General features: G+C 36.5%; 1 protein-coding gene across 1 annotated transcript; it reads left to right on the forward strand.

Moving 5' to 3' along the window:
• Window positions 1-5,126: 5,126 nt before the first annotated feature.
• AKAP3 (A-kinase anchoring protein 3) lies at window positions 5,127-21,103 on the forward strand (the record flags this gene model as incomplete). The annotated part of the gene is made up of 3 exons (XM_081060295.1): window positions 5,127-5,222; window positions 12,096-14,396; window positions 20,948-21,103. The coding sequence occupies 3 exons, from the start codon at window positions 5,127-5,129 to the stop codon at window positions 21,101-21,103; spliced, it is 2,553 nt and encodes an 850-aa protein (XP_080916421.1).
• Between the last annotated feature and the right edge of the window lie 111 nt (window positions 21,104-21,214).

A 21,214-nucleotide genomic window follows, 5' to 3' on the forward strand; every position in this document is an offset into this window, starting at 1 on the left:
CAATTTTAATTTTACATCAGAGTCTTCTGAAAATATATGGGCCTCTCCTTTGGCAGCATTACAGCTAAATGTACTATGTTTACTATTGAACTTTTCATTTTGTTGCAGACTGACCAGATTTCTGACATTCTTTTGGGCAGCTGAAGGAGGTCTTAGTCTCAGCTTCTCAATTTGACAGTGAGACTGGAAGCTTGACTTCCTCCTGACTTTTCCTCTTTATTGTGTGGCTATTCCAAAAGTTCTTTTCTTTCCAGTACTCTAATAGCAAAATCAGATGGATATAGTTCTGGGTCTTGATTCTTATCCGTTCTCATCCTCTCGCTATTATTTCTGAAGCCTTGGCTAGATAACAGAGAACTGGGAAAAGGCAGAATATGTAGATAACTATGCTAAGAAAGTGTCTGTACTAATGGAGCACTCAAGGAAGAAAATACTACTAGAGGGAAAGTGAACATAGAGGAGATCCACGGGAAAGCTTAACAGTGAATAGTACCAGTGAGAGAAACACACACACACACACACACACACACTTGCACTTCCAATCCTTATTTAAACAAAATCAGTAGAAACTGATTTCATCAACAGCCAAATTTATTGGATGCCTACAATGTGCCAAACAGAAAGGGAGTAAGAGAGAAAAAGAGAATGGATATAATAAAATACATTCTTTTTTAAAACTAGTAATGAAACCTGGTTCACTAAACTTTAAAACTTGATCAGATATGTATCAACCCTGAAAAAGCTTAATTTATGCCACCTGTAATTTGAGTTTCTCTAGGAGTTTAAGAACCTTGAATTAACAGGAACCTCTGGCTTCTGATGAGTACAGGAGAAAACGTCTTGAGGTGGAGTACAGCAACTATAACCAAACTTCTGTGTGGCTTATTCCCCTCCTGACTGACATTCATGCTTTGCACCCCTCCTATACTACTACTAAAGTAATAACCACACTGGCATTTTTAAGGAACGTTGTAAATCAATCCTTCTATTTGGAGGATCCCTCTATTGGCTACAGAAAACGTTCACAGCTTCCAGGATGTTAACCTGCAGAGCTGTAATATTTAAAGGAACAAATTCACTGGTTTTGCTACTGCTTCTCTGGGCCTCAATTTCCTAATCTCTAAAATGAGGGTGTTAGAATAAATTATTTCTAAAGTCGATTTATCTTTACACTACATATAGCTTTCCTTCCTCATCATATTTGATAACACAAAGCATTCTTTTTCTCTACTTCCACCCTAACTCAAGGATTATTATTCACCAACTTTGGAGTTAAGAAATTTATCAAGCCATTTATTGGCTCCATTATACTCTCTAGATTTTCCTTCCCTCTTTTCTATTTCCTTATGAGAAATGCATACAGATTTTGGGTATCATTATCATCAAAATATATTTAAGTACCTCTTTTTCTATACTATTATCCAGGACAACTTAGGGAGCTTAAAGTATAAAACAAGCTTCATGGATGCAGATAAACATGCAGAGGACAGAAAATAGAATAAAAACATTAGGACATATGTAAGTGGAAGTGTTTGCTGCATATATATGACTAGTAAGTATACTTTCTGTTTATGAAAAAATACAAGAACACTTCTGAGATGATGATTTATTGATATTATTGAGATAGGAAGGTCTGTTAATAAATCATTGGGTAAGTATTTATACCTTGGATAAGTCTCGGGTGAATTTATCCCCCAAAGGAGTCAAGCTTCAAGAAAGCCTGAGTGTATGGCCTACCACTACCAACTTGAGCAAATCATTTCTTTTTGTTCTCAGATTCTTCAGTTTAACAAAGAAAGAAAAATTGAGCTATCTGGAATTAGAAATAGGCAGTATTCAGATATTCATTCTTTCAGCAGACAGTTATTAAGCACCAAGTTTAAGATACTTGCTACTATGAGAAATTCCAAAATGGGTAAGAAAATGTATCTGCCCACATGAAACCATCTAATAAAGGAGATGAAATGTATGTGAGCAATTTAAAATACTAGAGAGAACATAAAGTTTGAAACAAAATATGATGGAAACTTTGATAATGGATCATTCAATTAGGTATTTAGAAAACATTCCATGGATGGGGTAAGATGACCTGGGCTATGAAGTAAGGTGGGATTTAGAGGACGTTTTTAGGGGGCTACGTGGATATTCCAAGGTGAGAGTGCAATGCCCTAATGTCTTATATGGAAATGTCTTAGTAGTAGAGGTGGTGTAGTATAAGGAAGATAATTGATCTGGAAGCTGCTTTTGACATTAACCATCAGATCCCTTTTATAACATGAGGATGTATGTTTCTCTCAAGTTATCAAAGGAATACTTAAACAAAATGTTTTGAGATCCATGAATTCAGGGCACTTAGTCTCCATTCTAACTACTAATCTTCTGACTTCCTTTTCAAGCAAGTTTGAAATTAAGCTAAAAATGTTCTATTTCTTCATTGTTAAATAAGCCTATATATCAGTGATTTGAAAGTGGAGAATGTCATTTTAGAAATTATTGGCCAGAAGATGAAACCTTTTTTGTCACCTGGAAACCCTCAGATTGCACCAAGAATGAGACCTGGACTTGAAATTTGAATGTCATTTTGTGCTCATCACATGTGTACTACATGTGAAAAATAAGAAATAAATCAAAATCATTATTTGGAAATAAGAGCAATAGGGTTCATATGTAAAATCGGTCATTTGTATTTGTGTCTTTCTATTGCAGATTCCTTATATTACATGGCAGGAGGGGTAGGTAAATTTAGGGATAGTGAAGACAACAACAAATTAATCGAGAACTTTCCTCAGATTTCAGAACCCATCCTCAGTAAGAGTAAGTGATCACATAATTTCCTTACTTTCGTACTTAATTTTCATCCTTCTTAATTGTTATATAGCATAAATAAGTCAGTGGATCATATTGATTTTGCCATTTTATATTAGAAGTAATGCATATAAATGCACTGTCAACAGTCCAGAACAGCCCATTTCCAAGCCTTCTCATTCTCTGGCCAAGTAATAGTACCATCCATTCCTTTCTTCATGGTAATGATTCAAGCATAAGAATACTTACATTTAATAGTGAGCTACTAAGAAACAATACAGGGTTTAACTTCATAGACATTAACAGCTTCCTTCTTAGGGTTTTAAAAAATCACGTTAAAATGAGATACGAAAGAAGGTTATGAAATCTCAGTGAAAATCTTTAAAGAAAAGAATAAATTATCTTTCTGGAGCTGGCCCAACTTTCTCAGGGAGGCTCTCTCCAGATAAGTCCAGGCCCGAGGATTCTCAATTCTAGATGTATGTTAGAATCCCCCATGGAGCTTTTTAAAAATCCAATGCCTAAGTTTCCCCACACTCAAAAAAATTGAAATGATTCTCCGGGGGATGGTATCTCTGATTTAGTATTTTTAAACAGTTTTCTGCATGATTCTAAGGGTGGTAAACCCATTGCTGACTCAAGGAATCAGTTATTACGGTGTCAGGAAGAGTAGAAGAAACTTGTTTCACGGACTCAGTGATCTGAGTCAGTGATTGGGGTACAAATCCTGTAGGAGCAAAGAGCAAGTAGATCTTATAAGATCTTGTATTTTATTTTTAATAATTACCTAAAATATTCTGTATAACAAGATTAATGAATCCACTTAAATCTGTATCTGATTTGTGTTGGTTTTATTTTTAAGGATGATGCCTACCCCCAACACAGCCTAAAGTCCTTTAAAACAAAGATTTACAATTAACCAGATATTCAATCCCTGTTAATGCTTCACTTATTTCAAGTAATTCTTTGTAAAACATGTCACTATAAAAAAATAGGATAAGCTTTTGGACTTTATTATAACAGAATTTTAAACATTGGGGAGGAAAAGTTGACCATCTTATTCTACCTTGTTCATTTAGAGGTATAGATCGAAGCAACAATTATAATGAAGGAAGGGAAACTGTTATTATAAAGTGTGGACGCTGGGATTTATAGATAATGTAATACAGAATTGTACACCTGAAATCTATGTAATTTCACTAACAATTGTCACCCCAATAAATTTTAAAAAAGATAATAAAGTGTGGAAGCCTGGTAATAGAAGTCTGGCATGGGAAAACAGGACAAAGAAAAGCTTCTCATACTCGTAGATCATAGTGGGCAAACATCATGATAATTAGCCATGTTCCCAAGGACTGTCAAATAAGATGTGGAAAGTGGATGAGACTAAGGCCAAAGGCCAAAGGCCAAGGAGTGTATGGAATAAGGGCTATGGTACTTGTTTGTGAGGTGAGGCAATGAAAGCAGCAAGTATATACAATTCTTTCAAGAAAAAATGGCTACAAATAAGGAGTAATAGTAGCAGCTAAAGACAAGCTTGGGGTAGAAGAAGACAACTGAAAGGAATATCAGCTTTCTGGCATAGAAGACTGGGTTGATGGCAGTACTGTTACAGAGATTGGGGAATAGAGAAAAGTGTTGGGAGGGTTATGAAAGAATCAACATCAGCAAGGGTATTACTGCCTCCGTAAATAAAAGCCCATTGGATAGTGCCTATGACATCCCTCTTCTAGCATTCAGTTTGGCTGAATCATGGAGACTGAAAATTCCCCTAGGATACTTGGCTAATTAGAAGAGATATTGGTCTTAAAAGAAAAGCTACTAGAATTACTGCTAATATAAGTAAGTTAGTGCTCCAGAAATAATTTTAAAATAAACTATATGTTACTTTAAAAAACAAGTTGGTGGGGTAAGAACAGGCAAGGGAGAAATAAATAATCCTATTTTAATCACATTGAGTTTTGAGTGTCTACTGAAAGTCCGAGATGTGAAAGGGCTGTCAGGCAATGACACAAAGAGCAGGATGGAGCTGCTTAGGTACTTTCATGAATAAATCTGTATTAAGCACCTCTCGCATATAGCAGGCACTGGCCTTAGCACAAGAGATACATATGTCTAAGAGATCTTCCTGCAGTTGAGAGCTGAGGATGAAGATATCCAGAGTTAAGTCGGTTTGAAGTAGCTCTTGGGACAGGTCTCTATGAAAGCATTGCTCCTATTTTCCACACGTAAGCCATTTACCTTATTTCTCCTTACATTCAAATAACTTGCCCTTTCGGTGACCATTTCTTTTTTTCTTTTTTTTTTTTCCCTACTTGCAGATGTCAGAAAGGGTTGACTGGTTACAAAGCCAAAATGGGGTATGCAAAGTTGATGTCTATTCACCCGGAGACACCCAACCCCAGGACTGGAAAATGGTAAATGTCAACCTCCTTACAAAAACTGGGTTAGGAATATGTGGAGTGCCATTAAGAGTAGCCTAATTCTCTCCACCACCACCCACCTCTTATTTTTGAAGATTTAATTCTTGGGAGGGAAAATGAACTCTAGAACAAAAAATCCCCATCTTTAATTTTTGGGAAAGTTCTTATAACACACTATCTAGTAGGAGAAATATGCTATAATTGATGAAAAACTGTGTATTAGAGCTATAAAATTTTGTTTAATTTTCAAACGGAAGAGGATTGGATTTCAAACAGAAGAAATGTCTCCAAAGTTCATAAAAAAATATTTTCTGAAATGTAAGCTGCCTCAAAATTCTCAGAATTATAAACTCTCATTCTGCCTTCATTGTTCAACGAGCAATTTTTAAATGCTTACTTAGTATCTAGCAGTGTAAGTCAGAGTCCAGTCAGAAGATGGAAAGCAGACCAGTAATTTAATATTAAAATACTGTTTATTAAAGGTAGTTAACTAAGTTAACTACTAAAAGCTATAAAAGAGAACTCTAAGAGTTCCAGAATTAGCAAATGCAAAAAGCAGCTGCTACCCTTAGGCTGAGAGAGAGTGAACAAGGAAGAAATTAAGAAACTAAGAAACTAAGCTCTCTCTTCCCCAACCAAGGCTGCTCCAGATCTCTTTGGAGAAATGTAGCTGCCACCGATACACGCAGCCTGTTGGTACCAGAGACACTTTCCAGAGGGTGCAGGTGGTCCAGAAAGGAAACCCTTTCCCTTCAGTGCTTCTATTAACAAAGCCTGCTGCCAAAAGAGAAATGTTTAATGGATCCAGTTCCAGGGTCATAAAGCAAGATAAAGGCTGGATTGACAATTGAGAGACAATGATGGATAACTGATACAGACACTGTGCTGAGTCTTAGAATTCTCTCCCTTTAAGGATCTCAATCACTATTGTAATCCTCATCCTTAGTATTAACATTTGTCAAACACTTACTTGCCTGTAATGTTACATGACCCATCTTCTGTTTGTCTAAAATCGATCTGGTCTATCTAGCCTAAGTGATAAAACATTAATGAATCTATGTAAGACATTAAGACACATAATAATAAATATCCAATTACTGTAGAGTAAATGCCAACCAAAACAGCTCCTACTAGACCTTTTATTTACCTCTGCCCTTCAATTTAGAAAAACAAAAGACAGGTGAGTTTCAATATTAAAGTAACAAAAATTTCTTCATTTTTCACTCAGTTCTAAGAAGCACTCTGGGAAATTAAAAAAAATTTATCTGTCCTCATAGATCTTACCATTCATTTGGCAAAATAAAAACTATACCTGTGAAAATATAATTTAAAAGTTCTGAATAACTGATGGACACGAATTGTAAGAAATCTGTGATCCTTTGTCAAATAGATTTTCTGGATAATAATTGCTAGAGGTGTTTAAAGAACAGATCATTTCAAAGTGGGAGGGGGTCAGGGAAATTTTTATAAAGTATGTTTAATTGAGCTAGATAGAGGTAAAGAAGAATAGGATGGGAGGTATATATGTTGACATAAAACTAAGCTACTGAAGGGGAAGATGACTGAGAAGAGAAAATTAAACCCCTTACCCCTTTTCATATTCTCTGTCATGACATGAAAATTTTCTCTGGCCTTAATTAAGATAGGCTCAGAAATAATTTGACATCCACCTTCCCCAACCACTCAGGATCTTACTGTATAAGAAGAGAAAGAGTTAAAGTTTGCAAGAGGGCAAAGGGGTTTGGAAGAGATGGATGTTTGATTGTAGACTGCATTGATAGAAAAAAATATGTGGTTAATCTTTCAGTCAGTCACTATGGCTCCACCATCCACTTTTTTATTTTTATTTTTTGCAAAATTCTTCTGGATCGAATGGAATAATGGACCTAATGTGCACACATTTTAGGTTTAAAAAACATAGGCAATAAAACCTATAAACACTGCAAGCTAACACAACTCTTTAGACTCCATCATAAAGCTCTATGCTATGCTGTAGGTTTGTTGGGGTTTTTTAATGTTCTGTGAAAAGAATTGAAAAGGATATAAGAATAAACCCCACATCTGCATTATAGTAAGACTTACCTGTACATGTTAGCGCAATTATGGAAACACGCCTATATGCAGACAGTGTGCTTATCTGTAAATAAGTAGGTATGATTAAGGATAATGTTCAAAAAAAGGATCAAATAAAGATACCCAATCAAATGCAAAATGAATACATGTTAGGGGATGCCGGGTGGCTCAGTTGGTTAGAACACGAGCTCTGAACAATAGGGTTACCGGTTCAGTTCCCACGTGGGCCAGTGAGCTGGGCCCTCCAGAACTAGATTGAAGACAACTAGCTGCCGCTGAGCGTCCAGAGGAGGGGCGGCTGGACGGCTCAGTTGGTTACAGCGCGAGCTCTCAACCACAAGGTTGCCTGAACCCTCATGGGATGGTGGGCTGAGCCCCCTGCAACTAAAGATTGAATATAGCGACTGGACTTGGAGCTGAGCTGTGCCCTCCACAACTAGATTGAAGGACAATGACCTGAAGCTGATGGGCCCTGGAGAAACACACTGTTCCCCAATATTCCCCAATAAAATTTATTTTTTAAAAAATTATATACCAGTAGATTGAAAAAGCAGTTATCAGGATGGCTGTTAGCTCAGTTGTTAGAACGCGGTGCTAATAACACCAAGGTTGCAGGTTCGACCCCCACATGGGCCACTGTGAGCTGTGCCCTCCTTAAAAAAATAAAAAATAAAAAAATAATAATAATAAATAAATAAATGCATACATGTTAAAGATTGTATTTCATTAATGAGGCAATTGGTGAGATGTTACAACTAGTCCAAAGGAGAATAAAAAAGAAGGTATAGATCAGCAATATTGAAATGAATGTGCAAATAGAGGCGAAACTGCCCTCTTCCAAGTTAGAGAAGGGATGTCAGCTGAATCTCGATTGAACAAAATTTACATGTCTATAGATGTAGAATCATTTTGCATTGCTATCAACTATCTAAACTTACAGAGAGGTAAAGTAGCTCCCATTGAATCAGAAACAGTTTATGGGGAAGGCTATAGACAATGCTTTGTCTATAGACAATGCATAGTTTTCTATTGAAGCACTAATTTTCCTCTACAGTTGCCTTCATTTTGATTTAAGAAAAAGAAAAGGTAACTTTTGACACAAAGTAAGACTAGTGTATCATCAGACTTGGTCTGATTATTTACATAGGTGCAGCAACCAGATAGGACTTTAAGTTTACTTTACTGGAAGTTTTTATAAGGAATCTCAGATTGGACTTTTAAAGACCTCCATTATTTGCTATCCTGAGACTAGGAAACTCCACTAGGTTTTACCTGCAATCCCTAGAAAAACAAGCATGTACACCATAGGATTTCTCTGATGCTATTGTTCCTAAATATAATCTCAACCACTTATATTAATCATAACTTTCTATCAAAATATTTTCTATTCTTTATATTTCACAAAGAACACTGGGGAGGGAGAGGTATGTAATTGTTAACAAATTAGCTAAAGTACAGACTAGCAAGTTCACGAATACACATCAGATGACTTCTACAGCCACATCCCTTATACAACCTAAGTGACAAAAATGAACACATTCATTAACAGACCCAAAGATATAATATTTCTACAGTATAAAAAATGAGAAGTAAAATCATATAAACTATATTTAGTTATCAATATTTCAGTATTCTGTTTTACTTAGAAATTATCTAAGTATCCCATGAATATCCATTAATTTAATACCAGTCCACTATTTTAAGTTACATAAAGATGTTGTAAATTTATCATAAATCTGGCATACTATAAAACGTAATGAAATAGTCTGTCAGAATAACTATTCAATTTGATTAGACACAAATTTACATTTTTCATGATATCAAACATTAAGTAGAAGTAATACTACCTTATTGGATCTGTATAACCAGTATAAGTTTGTGAAGAACTTACCAAAGTAAAATAAAAATACACACTTGTATCATACTTAACACTGATAAATCAGAATAGACCTAGCTGTTTTTATTAAACTAAAATTATTAAACTAATCTTGTTTACCCAGCTTAGACTTATCTAACTAATCTAACTTAATAAAGATTTACCTAACTTATGTGAACTTAAGTTCCTAAAATATTTCTGAGTTAGGTTCTATAAGAATACTATTATTTGAATATTATGCATCCATAAAACAGGAGGAAATCTTGCCATTTACAACATGGGTGGACTTTGAGGGCATTATGTTAGGTGAGATAAGTCAGACAGAGAAAAACAAATACCATATGATTTCACTTATATGTGGAATCTAAAGAGAAAAAAGAACTCATAGATACAGAAAACAGATTGGTGGTTGCCAGTAGTGGGGGATGGGTGAAATGGGTGATGGTGGTCAAAAGGTGCAAATTTCCATTTGTAAAATAACTAAGTCATGGGGATGTAATGCACAGCATAGTGACTATAGTTAATAATACTATATTGTATATCTGCAAGTTGCTAAGAGAATAGATCTTGAAAGTTCTCGTCAAAAGAAAAAATAATTTGAACTATGTGTGGTGATGGATGTTAACTAGACTTATTTTGGTGATAATTTCACAATATATACAAATATTGAATCATTATATTGTACACCTGAAATTAATACAGTGTTATATGTCAATTATATCTCAATTAATAATAATAATAATAATAATAATAATAAACTTTAAGCCATATGTCAAAAGTTAAAACAGAAACACAAAACTCACCTGTCCAGAGATCAAAGGCTCTTCTCCTTCCAAGTGGTCACAAGATTATTGATTTGAGCTTATGATGGGCAAAAAGTACTAGCCAAACAGATTTTCTGTTTTGTCTCACCCAACAGAGAATAGAGCTCTATGAAGCAAAATTCACTAAAGAATCACAAAATGGTCAGACAGTAAAACGAAGTTCTCAATCATTGCTGTCACCAATGATTATCGACCATAAAAAAAACAAAGTGAAAACCAAAAGCAAATTTAGTAGAAAGGAAAAGTAAAACTAGAAACACAGAACACCTGCATAATTCTTTTGCCACTTTGGATTCACCTGTGGGGGCCAAGATGCACCTGGTACCCTGCTCTCATGGTGACATTTACCTCTGTTAGGTGAATCTGTTGGACATCTTAACAAAGACTTCCAAAACTGTTAAAAGACCATTTTCAGAGAAGAATGAAATAATGACTGTCATACATATATATGTAAAATAAACTCACATTAAAGATTATATTTAACTCATTAACTACGAACTCGTGTGGTTCAAAGGAGAATTAAAGAAAAAAAGACACATATAGATCAGGAATATTGAAGTGAATGTGCAAATGGAAGCACCTTTTCCACAGTGTGAGAGGAAGTCAGTCAAACCCCTGGTCAGAATTAATGTGTGAAAAGACAAGTATTATATTGCATTGCTATCAGAGTTGTTAAATAGCTCCAAAGTTTGGAAGGGTGTACTATAAATTATGCACAGTTTTCCACTGAAGCACAAAATTTTCGTATAGTGGCTATTGTTCAAATTAGAACCATTAAGAGGACTTTGAACCAAGCACGATGGCCAACAAGCAGTTTAAACCATCCCTGTAGAAGACTGGTACAGGACTGGTACAACTGCTCTTCTCTCCAAGTCATCAAGACTTGGCAGTGGGTAGAGAGCACCAGAATGAGAGTAGGAACTGGATTTGAATACTAACCCCCATCAAGTAGTAGCTGTGAGATGCTAGTGGATTTATTTAACTTCTCTAAGCCTCAGTTTTCCCACCTGTGAAACTGGAAGAGTAATACCTAGCTTACAGGGTGTGTATGAGGATTAAATGAAATAATGTGTGTAAACCACTTAGCATAGTACCTGGCTAACATAAGTATTTAATAAACAGTAGCTAGTAACTATATGATGCTTGGTAAATAGAATACCAAATTATTCTTTTAAAATGGGCAATACTTCTGGTCATTTCCAGAAGACATAGATAGCGCCAATAAATACAATGATCCTTTACGTTTGATGGTAAATTGGATAATTTCACATACATTCTTATTTTGGCCTATGTTCAAGTGAAAATTATGGATTACAAAATGTAAATATGTACATATGTGCAGGTGCTTATCACAGCTAGTGTCCGTTAAAGAATCTGTATTCACTTAAAAAGACTAATAAATTATCCAGATAGTAACTCCTCAGTTATACATCAGATTGTTAGCTCAAGTGATGTCAAATAGTCCATTGGAAGCCATTTAGCATATCCAGGTTATGCTTGTGCAGCCTGGCAAAGTAATTAATTACGCACAATTTTCCTTGACTTTTCTAATTTTTTGAAAACTTTTGTAATAAGAGACCTAAATAAAAACAGATAAACCATAGAAAATAGCAGTTAATACAAAAAAAAAATTGATTCAGTTCAAATGCTAACTCGTCTGTGTAGCTGATGACTGTCAGATCTCAAGGACATGTGTTGTTAGATGCAATCTAGTGAAGTGACCAAGAGCATGGGCTCTGGAGTCAGACTGCCTGGGATGGAATTCCAGCTTCCTCAATGATTAGCTGTATAACTTCAGATAAGTAACTAAATCTCTCAGTTCTTCAATTTCCTCTTCTATAAAATGTGGATAATAAGAGAGCTAACATTTAAGTTTACTGTGAGAGTAATATAAAATGAGACAATAGTCTTAAAATACTTGGAACAGTGCCTGATCCATAGTAAGCAAGTAAATGTTTCTTATTTTTATTGTGATGGTTTGAGCAAATTCAGGCTTGAGCAGGGTGATCGTTTTTGTAAGTGATCTTTGAGTTGTCCTGAATATCCCATATGTTTACTTTGTTATAGTCGGATGAATCCTTGCCTATTTTTAAGGAAGCCTCAACTGATCCTGTCAGAGTGCTCAGCTGGCTCCGCAAAGACCTGGAAAGAAGTACAGCAGGGTTCCAAGATGTTAGGTTCAAGCCCGGAGAATCATCATTTGGTGGGGAAATGACCAACACAGGAGACCCATGCAAGGGTTTCTTTGTGGACTATTACAATACCACCAACAAGGACAGTCCAGGGAGATTGCATTTTGAGATAACTCATAGAGAGAACCCTCTCCAGGGCCCCAGGGCCCAACTGGGCAATAGGAGTTCAGTAGATGAAATTTCCTTCTATGCTAACCGTCTCACAAACCTAGTCATAGCCATGGCGCGCAAAGAGATCAACGAGAGGATCAGTGGCTCTGAAAACAAATGCATCCATCAGTCATTGTACGTAGGAGACGAACCCACAGCCAACAAAAGCCTGAGTAAGGTGGCATCAGAGCTGGTGAACAAGACTGTCTCTGCATGTTCCAAAGCCACTACCTCGGATAAGATTCCTGGCTCTGGTGACAGAGCCTCCGGATTGTTCCAGAGTCCCCCAAATTTGAGATACAAGACCACTTTGAAGATCAAGGAGAACAGCAAGGAGAGCAAGGGTCCAGCTGACAAGCCTGCTTCTAAGAAATCTTTCTTCTATAAGGAAGAGTTTGAATCTTGTAATGCAGTTGATGCCAAAGAGGGTGGAAGGTTCTTACCTGGGGAGAGAAAGATGTTCAGAGGGCAAGAAAGGCCTGATGACTTTACAGCTTCTGTTAGTCAAGGAATCATGACCTATGCCAACAGTGTGGTATCTGATATGATGGTCTCCATCATGAACACACTAAGGATCCAAGTGAAGGATACAACCATTGCCACCATCCTGCTGAAGAAGGTACTGATCAAGCATGCGAAAGACGTTGTCTCAGATCTCATTGACTCCTTCATGAAGAACCTTCACGATGTCACAGGGAGCCTCATGACTGATACAGACTTTGTCTCGGCTGTGAAAAGAAGTTTCTTTTGTCATGGAAGCCAGAAGGCCACAGATATCATGGATGCCATGATGAGTAAGCTACACACTGTGATGTTTGCCAAGAAACCTCCTGAGAGTATCAGGAAAACCAGGGACAAGTCTGAGAGTTATTCCCTTTTGTCCATGAAAGGAATGGGTAACCCTAAAAACCAAAATGTAAACTTTGCAACAATGAAATCTGAAGGTAAATTGAGGGAAAAAGTGTACTGTCCTCCGTGCAAACCAGAGAAGACTTGTGCCGAAACTTTGGGTGAACACATTATCAAAGAGGGACTGAGCTTGTGGCATAAAACTCAGAATAAAGAAGGAAAATCTCCAGATTTCCAGCATGATTCCAATAAACAGTGTAATCCTGCACCAGACATTCCGCTGGGATTTCCTTTGGATGCTTGCAACTTCAGCCCCCCTATGCCTCACCCAGAGAATCCTGAGAATTTTATGTGTGATTCCTGGGCCAGGGACCTGATTGTATCTGCCTTACTTTTGATTCAGTACCACCTGGCCCAGGGCGGAAGCATGGATGCACAGAGCTTCCTTGAAGCTGCGAGCGACACCAACTTTCCTGCCAAAAAGTTCCCTGTAGTTCCTGATAAGACCAGCCTTAAGTCTAGTCATATGGAAGATAACCAAGAAGAAGAAGAAAAGAAGGATCTAAAGAGCATTTTCTTCAACTTTATCCGGAATTTACTTAGCGAGACCATTTTCAAGAGTGACGGTAGCTCTGAATGCAAGGTGCCAGAACAGCCAGTTAAGGAAGAAGATGGCCACCTGTATGAAAGACCTGCAACCCCCACCCCCAACAAACTAAGTGACGGCGATGAGGCTGGCGGTGCCTTTGCTGGGCTGACCAAGATGGTTGCCAACCAGTTAGATGGCCACATGAATAGGGAGATGATAGAATATCTGACGGACTCAGTGATGAAGTTGTGTCTCATTATTGCCAAGTCCTGTGACTCTCCCTTGACAGAGCTGGGAGAGGATAAGTCTGGGGAGTCCACCAGGACAGCTTCCACCTTCCGCGAGAGTTTATATGAGTGTTTACCAGTTAAGGGTACAGGGACAGCAGAGGCTCTTTTGCAGAGTGCCTATCAAGCTGTCCATAATGAATTGAGAGGTGTATCAGAACAGTTGCCTAAAGAGTGTACATCACCCCCAGTGATTGTCAGCAATCACAACCTAAGTGGTATGGTTCAGGACAAGCAACTCCAGGCCGTACTTCAATGGGTAGCTGCCTCTGAGCTCAATGTCCCGATTTTGTACTTTGCTGGTGATGATGAAGGAATCCAGGAGAAGGTAAGGAAGCAGAGTCAGAGGAGTTTATTAATGGTTAATTAGGGTTTTAAGTTCCGTTTTCTTTCTGAATGGGAAGACAGCCACAAGAAGGGTAGAATTTGAAGATGGAGAGATATATTTTAAACAAATCTGATCTTTTTTAATGCATATATTGATGGGATTGCACAGAGGAGGAACCTCCAAGAGACCTGGTGAAAGAACCAGATTAAAGCCTGGGCTTCAGGGTAAAGTTTGGATAGGACAGCATTGCCCAAAGGATGAGTAGGGGCTTCTGGGAAGCATCCCAGGCATAGGTTAGGTTGAGGAGGGCAGGGGGGCGAAGGATCTACATTAATGACCTTTTCAAACCTGCCATTATTCTCTGAGCTGGTTGTCTAGGAGGTATTGAGGATTTGAAGGGATTTCATAAATAGCACCCCTCTTCTCTCACCCTAAGATCTGAATCAATTGAGAAGTAAGACTAAAGAATAAGGCAAATGAGAATCCCTGTTGTTACTGACAAAGGTAATTGTGCCTTCTAAATCCTTGCTTCCCTCAATGTAGGCCTTGGAATTGCTCACTGAAGGGATATTTTGAGTCTGGAAAGCTTGAACACTTATGCAAATTGCTGCTTCATACTATGGGAGAGGAATTAAGAAAGAGAGACCATACACACCACACACCATACACACACACACACACACACACACACACACACACACACCTGCTTATGACTTTGGATTATTTTGTCTTAATTGAGAAAAGTGGAACAATAGTGGTTACCAACTCAGGAGTAAAGGGTGGCACAAGAGACTGGGATTATTTATAAAAATAATTCATCATTGTAGAAATGAGAGGGTGGTAGAAGGGGCTTTCTCTGTTTAAAGAGTGGCATTAGTACCTGGCATTAGTACCCCTTGCAACTGGTTTACTTGGCTTGTGTGATAACCGGAAAGACACAGGATTGTATAGCATCCAGATTAGACTACACACAGCCTAGACTAGCTACTCAAAATGTGGTCTATGAACCGAAAGCATTGGCATCAGCTGGGAGCTTGTTAGAAGCACAGAATCTCAGGCTCGATTCTGGCCTACTGAATCACAATCTTCATTTCAGCAAAATCCCCAGGTGATTTGTATGCACATTCAAGTTTGGGACAGAGGACAGAATGTGGACTTCCATTCCTACACATATCCCTAAGAATCCTTGGCAAGTTCTGTCTCATTACAGTTTTTTCAGTCTGCAAAACAGACAACTATTTTGGTACATAGCAATTCGCAGAGGGGGCTATATTCACAAAAGCTTTAGACTGATGAAAAAAATCTAAAAGGAAGCATAGCTTTGGTATAATGTGTAAAACAGGCTTTTGTTCCATAGCTATCTTTTAAGTCAAAGCCACCGTATATAAAATCTGTAATACATTCTGGTTTAAGATTATTTTGAATTAGAATTCTAATATACTTATCTAAAATGGGCCCAGTAGACTTGCAGTCATCCTCCTATACACACACAAATAAACACACACAGGCCCATACATCTTCGCCCACTGTAAACATAAAGACAATCATCTATTTTATTAAAGGAAAAGAGTGGAAAGAATGGGCAGCAGCAATCTAAACTTCAACTAATGAGCAGCTTTGCATTGAACATCAGTATATTTTTAAGAACAGTTAGTTGTATGAAGTATACCTCATAGAAACTACCTAGAACTGATTTGAGACTTTTTTGGAAAGGGATGTAATAAATGCATACAAATATTCTCATACTGATACAGGTGATTGAAGCCAGTAACACCGGGATGCTCATGAGCCCAATTCCTTTAAATAAATTTGCATCCATTTTTGAATAGGTAATGTGTGCATAGTTCAAAATCCAAGAGCACAAAAGGATGTACAATGAAAATTAAGGTTTTTTTCTCATCTTTATCTCCTATCCTGTTGCTCTGTCTGGAGAAAAACATTCTGATCAATTATTTGCTTATCCTTCTAGAAATACATATGCATGCACTTATGTGTACGTATCTTATTTTTTAAGTCTCAAATGGTAGTAAAATATATAAATTCTCTCCTGTAACATATAGAGCTGCCACATCTTTTTAATGGCTGCATATTACTTTATTGTATGAAGGTGCTGTATTTACTCTCCAGCGTATGCACATTTCAGTTGGCAATATTTTGCTACCACAAGCCATGCTGTATGCACAGAATCAATGTATCTGTATATGCTAAATACTTAGAAAGGAATTTCAAGATGACCACTAATGTGTGTTGTGTATTTGATATAAATTCCTAATTGCCTTTCATAGAGCTTGCACCAATTTGCACATCTACAAAAACGATTTCCCATACTTTATGATCAACGGTGAATTGTCAAACTTGTGATCTTTTCAAGTGTTGCTTTACTTTGTACTTGTCTTATTAGGTATGAGGGTGAATATCTTTTCATATGTTTAAGAGCTATTTGAATTTTCTTTCTCGTGGATGAATTGTTTGTTTATAATCTCTGCACATTTTTCTATTAGGTTGTTTCTCTCTTATTGATCTGTAGGAGTCTTATGTACAAGATATACACAATATACACAAGCCTTTGTGATATTAAGTACATTTTTAAATCATTTGTCTTTTGGTGTTTTTGTTTTGTTTTTGCCATGTAGAATTTTTTAAATGTTTATATAGTCAAATCTAAGACATTTTTCTCTTTTATTTTTCCTGGATTTTGTGTCATATTTTGGAAGACATTCTTCACTCTAAGATATTAACAAAAGTTTCCCGTGTTTTCTTCTAATACTTTTTAAAAAATTATTCAAACTTTGATCCATTTTTAATTCATTTTTATATAAAATATGAGGTAGGTAAGAATGTAATCTCTGACTATTTCCAGATGGCTATCCATCTTTGGTTCTTTTTCTGAACTTTCGGTTCTGTTTCATTGAATTGTTAGACTATTCTTACATTTTAATACTATTTGAATAGCACACAGTTTAATTAGTCATTCTCTAATATATTTTAATATCTGATTGGGCTAGAGGCTCCTTATTTCTCTATCTCAGAATTTTCTAGGCTATCTTACCCAATTTCCACCTCTAGCCTCAGGCAACCATAAACCTGATTTCTATCGTAAATTTATCTTTTGGACATTTTATACAATGGAGCAATAAAATATATAGTCTTTTACATCTGGCTGTTCACACTAGCATGTTTTTGAAGTTTATCCATGCTGTAATATGCACGAATAGTTCATTCCCTGTTATTGCTGAGTAGTGTGTCATTATGTGGATGGACTATGCTTTGTTTATCCATTCACCAGTTAAAGAACGTTTGGATTGGTTTCAGTTTTTCGCTGTCATGAATAATACTACTATGAACATTCACATGCAAGGCTTTGTGTGCACATACGTTTTTATTTCTCTTGGGCAACAAGGAGTGGAATTGCTGCATCTTATGGTAAGTATATTTTTAAAAACCACCAAACTGTTTACCAAAATATTTGTACCGTTTTATATTTCCATCAACAATTTATGTAGGTTTCAGTTTCTCCACATCCTCATCAGCATTGTTTTTTTGTTTGTTTGTTTTTCTTTTTTTATAGCTATTATTGTATCTGATTGTGGATTTAATTTGACTTATGTACATTAGAATGACTAAGGATGTTAAACATATTTTTATGTGTTAATTAGCTATTCATGTATATTCTTTGTTGAATCTATGCAAAACTTTTGCTCATACTTTGGTTTGTTTTCTTGTTATAAAGTTGCAAGAATTCTGTATATGTTCTGGATACAAGTCCTTCATCAAATATGTAATTTGCAAATATTTTCTCTTTGTGGCTCATCTTTTTATTTAATGGAGTCTTTTGAAGAGCAAAATTTTTAATGATGAAATCTAATTTATTGTTGTTTTCTTTTATTGTTGTGCTTTTGATGTCCTATCTAATCTGTGCATAACCCAGTGGTTCTCAACTGGAGGCAGTTTCGCCCCCAAGGGACATTTGGTAATGTCTGCAGACGTTTACTGTTGTCACAACTGAGAGAAGGGTTGCTACTGGAGTGTAATGGGTAGAGCACAAGGAGGCTGCTAAACATCCTACAATACACAGGACAGTCCCACAACAAAGAATGATCTGGCCATAAGGTCAGTACTGCCAGAATGAGAAACACTGACCTAACCGAAGGTTAGGAAGATTTTCTTCTTTGTTTTCTTCAAAATGTTTGAGAATTTCAGCTCTTACAGTTAGGTCTGTGATCCATTTTGAGTTCATTTTTGTGTGTGAAATGAAGTGGGGGTCTAATTCATTCTTTTGCGTGTGGATGTGCAGTTGTTTCAACACCATTTGTTGAAAAGATAAATGGACATCTGGCCCTTTTAAGTTCTTTTTTCCTGTATAAAGCCCCTTTATAAAAAAATCAATTGACCATAAATGTTGAGGTTCAAGCTTTCTTTTGATTGGTGTTTTCATGGTACATCTTTTTCCATAATTTTACTTTTAACCTACCTATATTATTTGAAGAGGTTTTTTGAAGGCAGCATCTAGTTGGATCATGTTTTGTTTTTTGGTGTTATTTTTATATCTGTTCTGTTGGTGTTTTTAGACCATTTACATTTAGTCTAATTATTGATATGTTGGGATTTAGGTCTACTATTTTAATATTAGTGCTGTTTGTTCTATTTTTCCTTCCTGTTTTTGTCTTGCCATCTTTTGGATTAAATATATTTTAGTATTCCATTTTAATTTATCTGTTGTGTTTTTTACTATATCTCTTCGCGTAGTTTATTTTAGTGATTTCTCTAGGGGTTACAATATGCATACTTAACTTTGAAAAGAGTCTATGTAGAATAAATAGTTGCCACTTAAACTAGAACATAGAAATCTTATTACCATTTAGGCCCCTTTACACCTCCTTCTTATGTTGTAATTATTTCATATATTTAATCTACATACATTGAAAAAAATTCTTAGACAATGTTATTTTTGGTTTCAATAATAAAACATTTTAAAGAACTGAGAAGAACAGTTTATTATTTATACTGAGGTTTTTTACTGTTTCTGTAGGTTTTCATTTATTCCTAATGTTCCCAGTTTCCTTCTGATATTATTTTCCTTTTGTCTGAACAACTAGAACACATTTTCTGGCAATAAATTATCTTAGTTTTCTTTAATTTGAAATTTTCTTTATCTGATTTTTATTCTTGAAGTGTATTTTTGCTGGATATAGAATTCTGGTTTGACAATTATTTTCTTTTTGTGCTTGCAAAATATTGTGCCATTTCTTTTTGACCTCTGTGGTTTCTGATGAGAAATTTGTTGTCATTCAAATTGTTGTTCCCCTAAAAATAATTTTTCTCCAGCTGCTTTTGATATTTTTCTTTACTTTTAAGCAGTTTGATTATGTCATGCCTTTAAGTAAATTTATTTGGGTTTATCTTATTTTATGTTCACTGAGCTTCTTAAATTTGTCAGTTATATCTTTTGGGAAATTGGAAAAGCTTTCTTCCATTATTTCTTCAAGTATTTTTTTCTGCACAACCCTTTTTTCCTCTCCTTCTAGGATTCTAATGACATAAATGTAAAACCTTTTAGTATTGTCCTACAGGCCCTGAACTCTGTTTATTTTTTCAATCTTTTTTGAAAGACGTTTAATCAAGCCTATATTATACAGTGTGCCTAATTTCTATTGATCTATCTTCAAGTTAACTGGCTTACTTTTATAACTCCATTCTGTCCCTTCAATAAGTTTTCATTTTGGGTTTGTTTGTTTTTTTTCAGTTCTAAAATTTCCATTTGGTTTTTCTTTATATCTTCTTTTTGCCAAGACTTTCGGTCTTTCCATTTGTTTCAACAGTATTGGTATGTACTTCAGTTTTTCACATGAAAATTTCCCCTTCTGAAAAAGCTCCTGATATTTGGCCTGTTTATTTGCCCTTTGACTTTTTATCATAGAGTCAGGTGCAGGATGTACAAAATAAAAACTGGGCTATTTCAGTCTGTTGCTGCTAGGATTCCAGATGAATGGCAATGTGCTGTGTTCATATTATTATTGACAAGTCTCTTTACCTGTCTGGGAAACATTTTCATGAATGTTGAGTGAATCTTTGAACTGCATTCCTGTTTTAACATTGTAGGGTTTCTGGTCTATGGGGCATGGGACAGCATCCACATTTGTTCTTTGACACTTTTCTCTCCTGCCCTTGTTGGTTTTGGGACAATGATGGGGGACTGTTCTGTGATATTACAGTGAACTTAAGAACATTAGAATTCTTAGAGAGCAAGAACACCATTGACCAAACACCTACTAGAAACGGGAAGAATTTTAGTCTTAGTGGGAAATTATATTTTCCATGTCATGGACAGATGGATCTTAACATCTCTTCTTTGAACTAAGGGTGATATAACCAACTTTCTTCTGTCAAACAGGCCAGCACACTTTACAAGAAGGAAGTCTTCTCAACATCTAATTTGAGTCCCTTCTGCCAAAGTTTCTCAAAATCTAACTGTGCTCTTTGTTCTAGCCTGGGCAGCTATGGGGTGCTGTGGGATGTTCTCCCCTCCACTCCTGTTTTGTTTCTGTCCACAGCTGCTCCAGCTCTCAGCTGCTGCTGTGGACAAAGGATGCAGCGTAGGTGAGGTGCTCCAGTCCGTGCTGCGCTATGAGAAGGAGCGGCAGCTGGATGAGGCGGTGGGAAACGTTACGCGGCTGCAGCTGCTGGACTGGCTGATGGCGAACCTGTGATGGGCGCGCACCGCTGCTTCCCGGTTCCAACGGCGGGCCCAGCCCTTGGGCTCCTCCCTTTTTTCTCACTTCCACAGCTGCCCTCTCCATATCTTCAAAGAGCCCTGACAT

The sequence above is a fragment of the Rhinolophus hipposideros genome, assembly GCF_964194185.1.
Source record: "Rhinolophus hipposideros genome assembly, chromosome: 9".
Lineage (NCBI taxonomy): Eukaryota > Metazoa > Chordata > Mammalia > Chiroptera > Rhinolophidae > Rhinolophus > Rhinolophus hipposideros.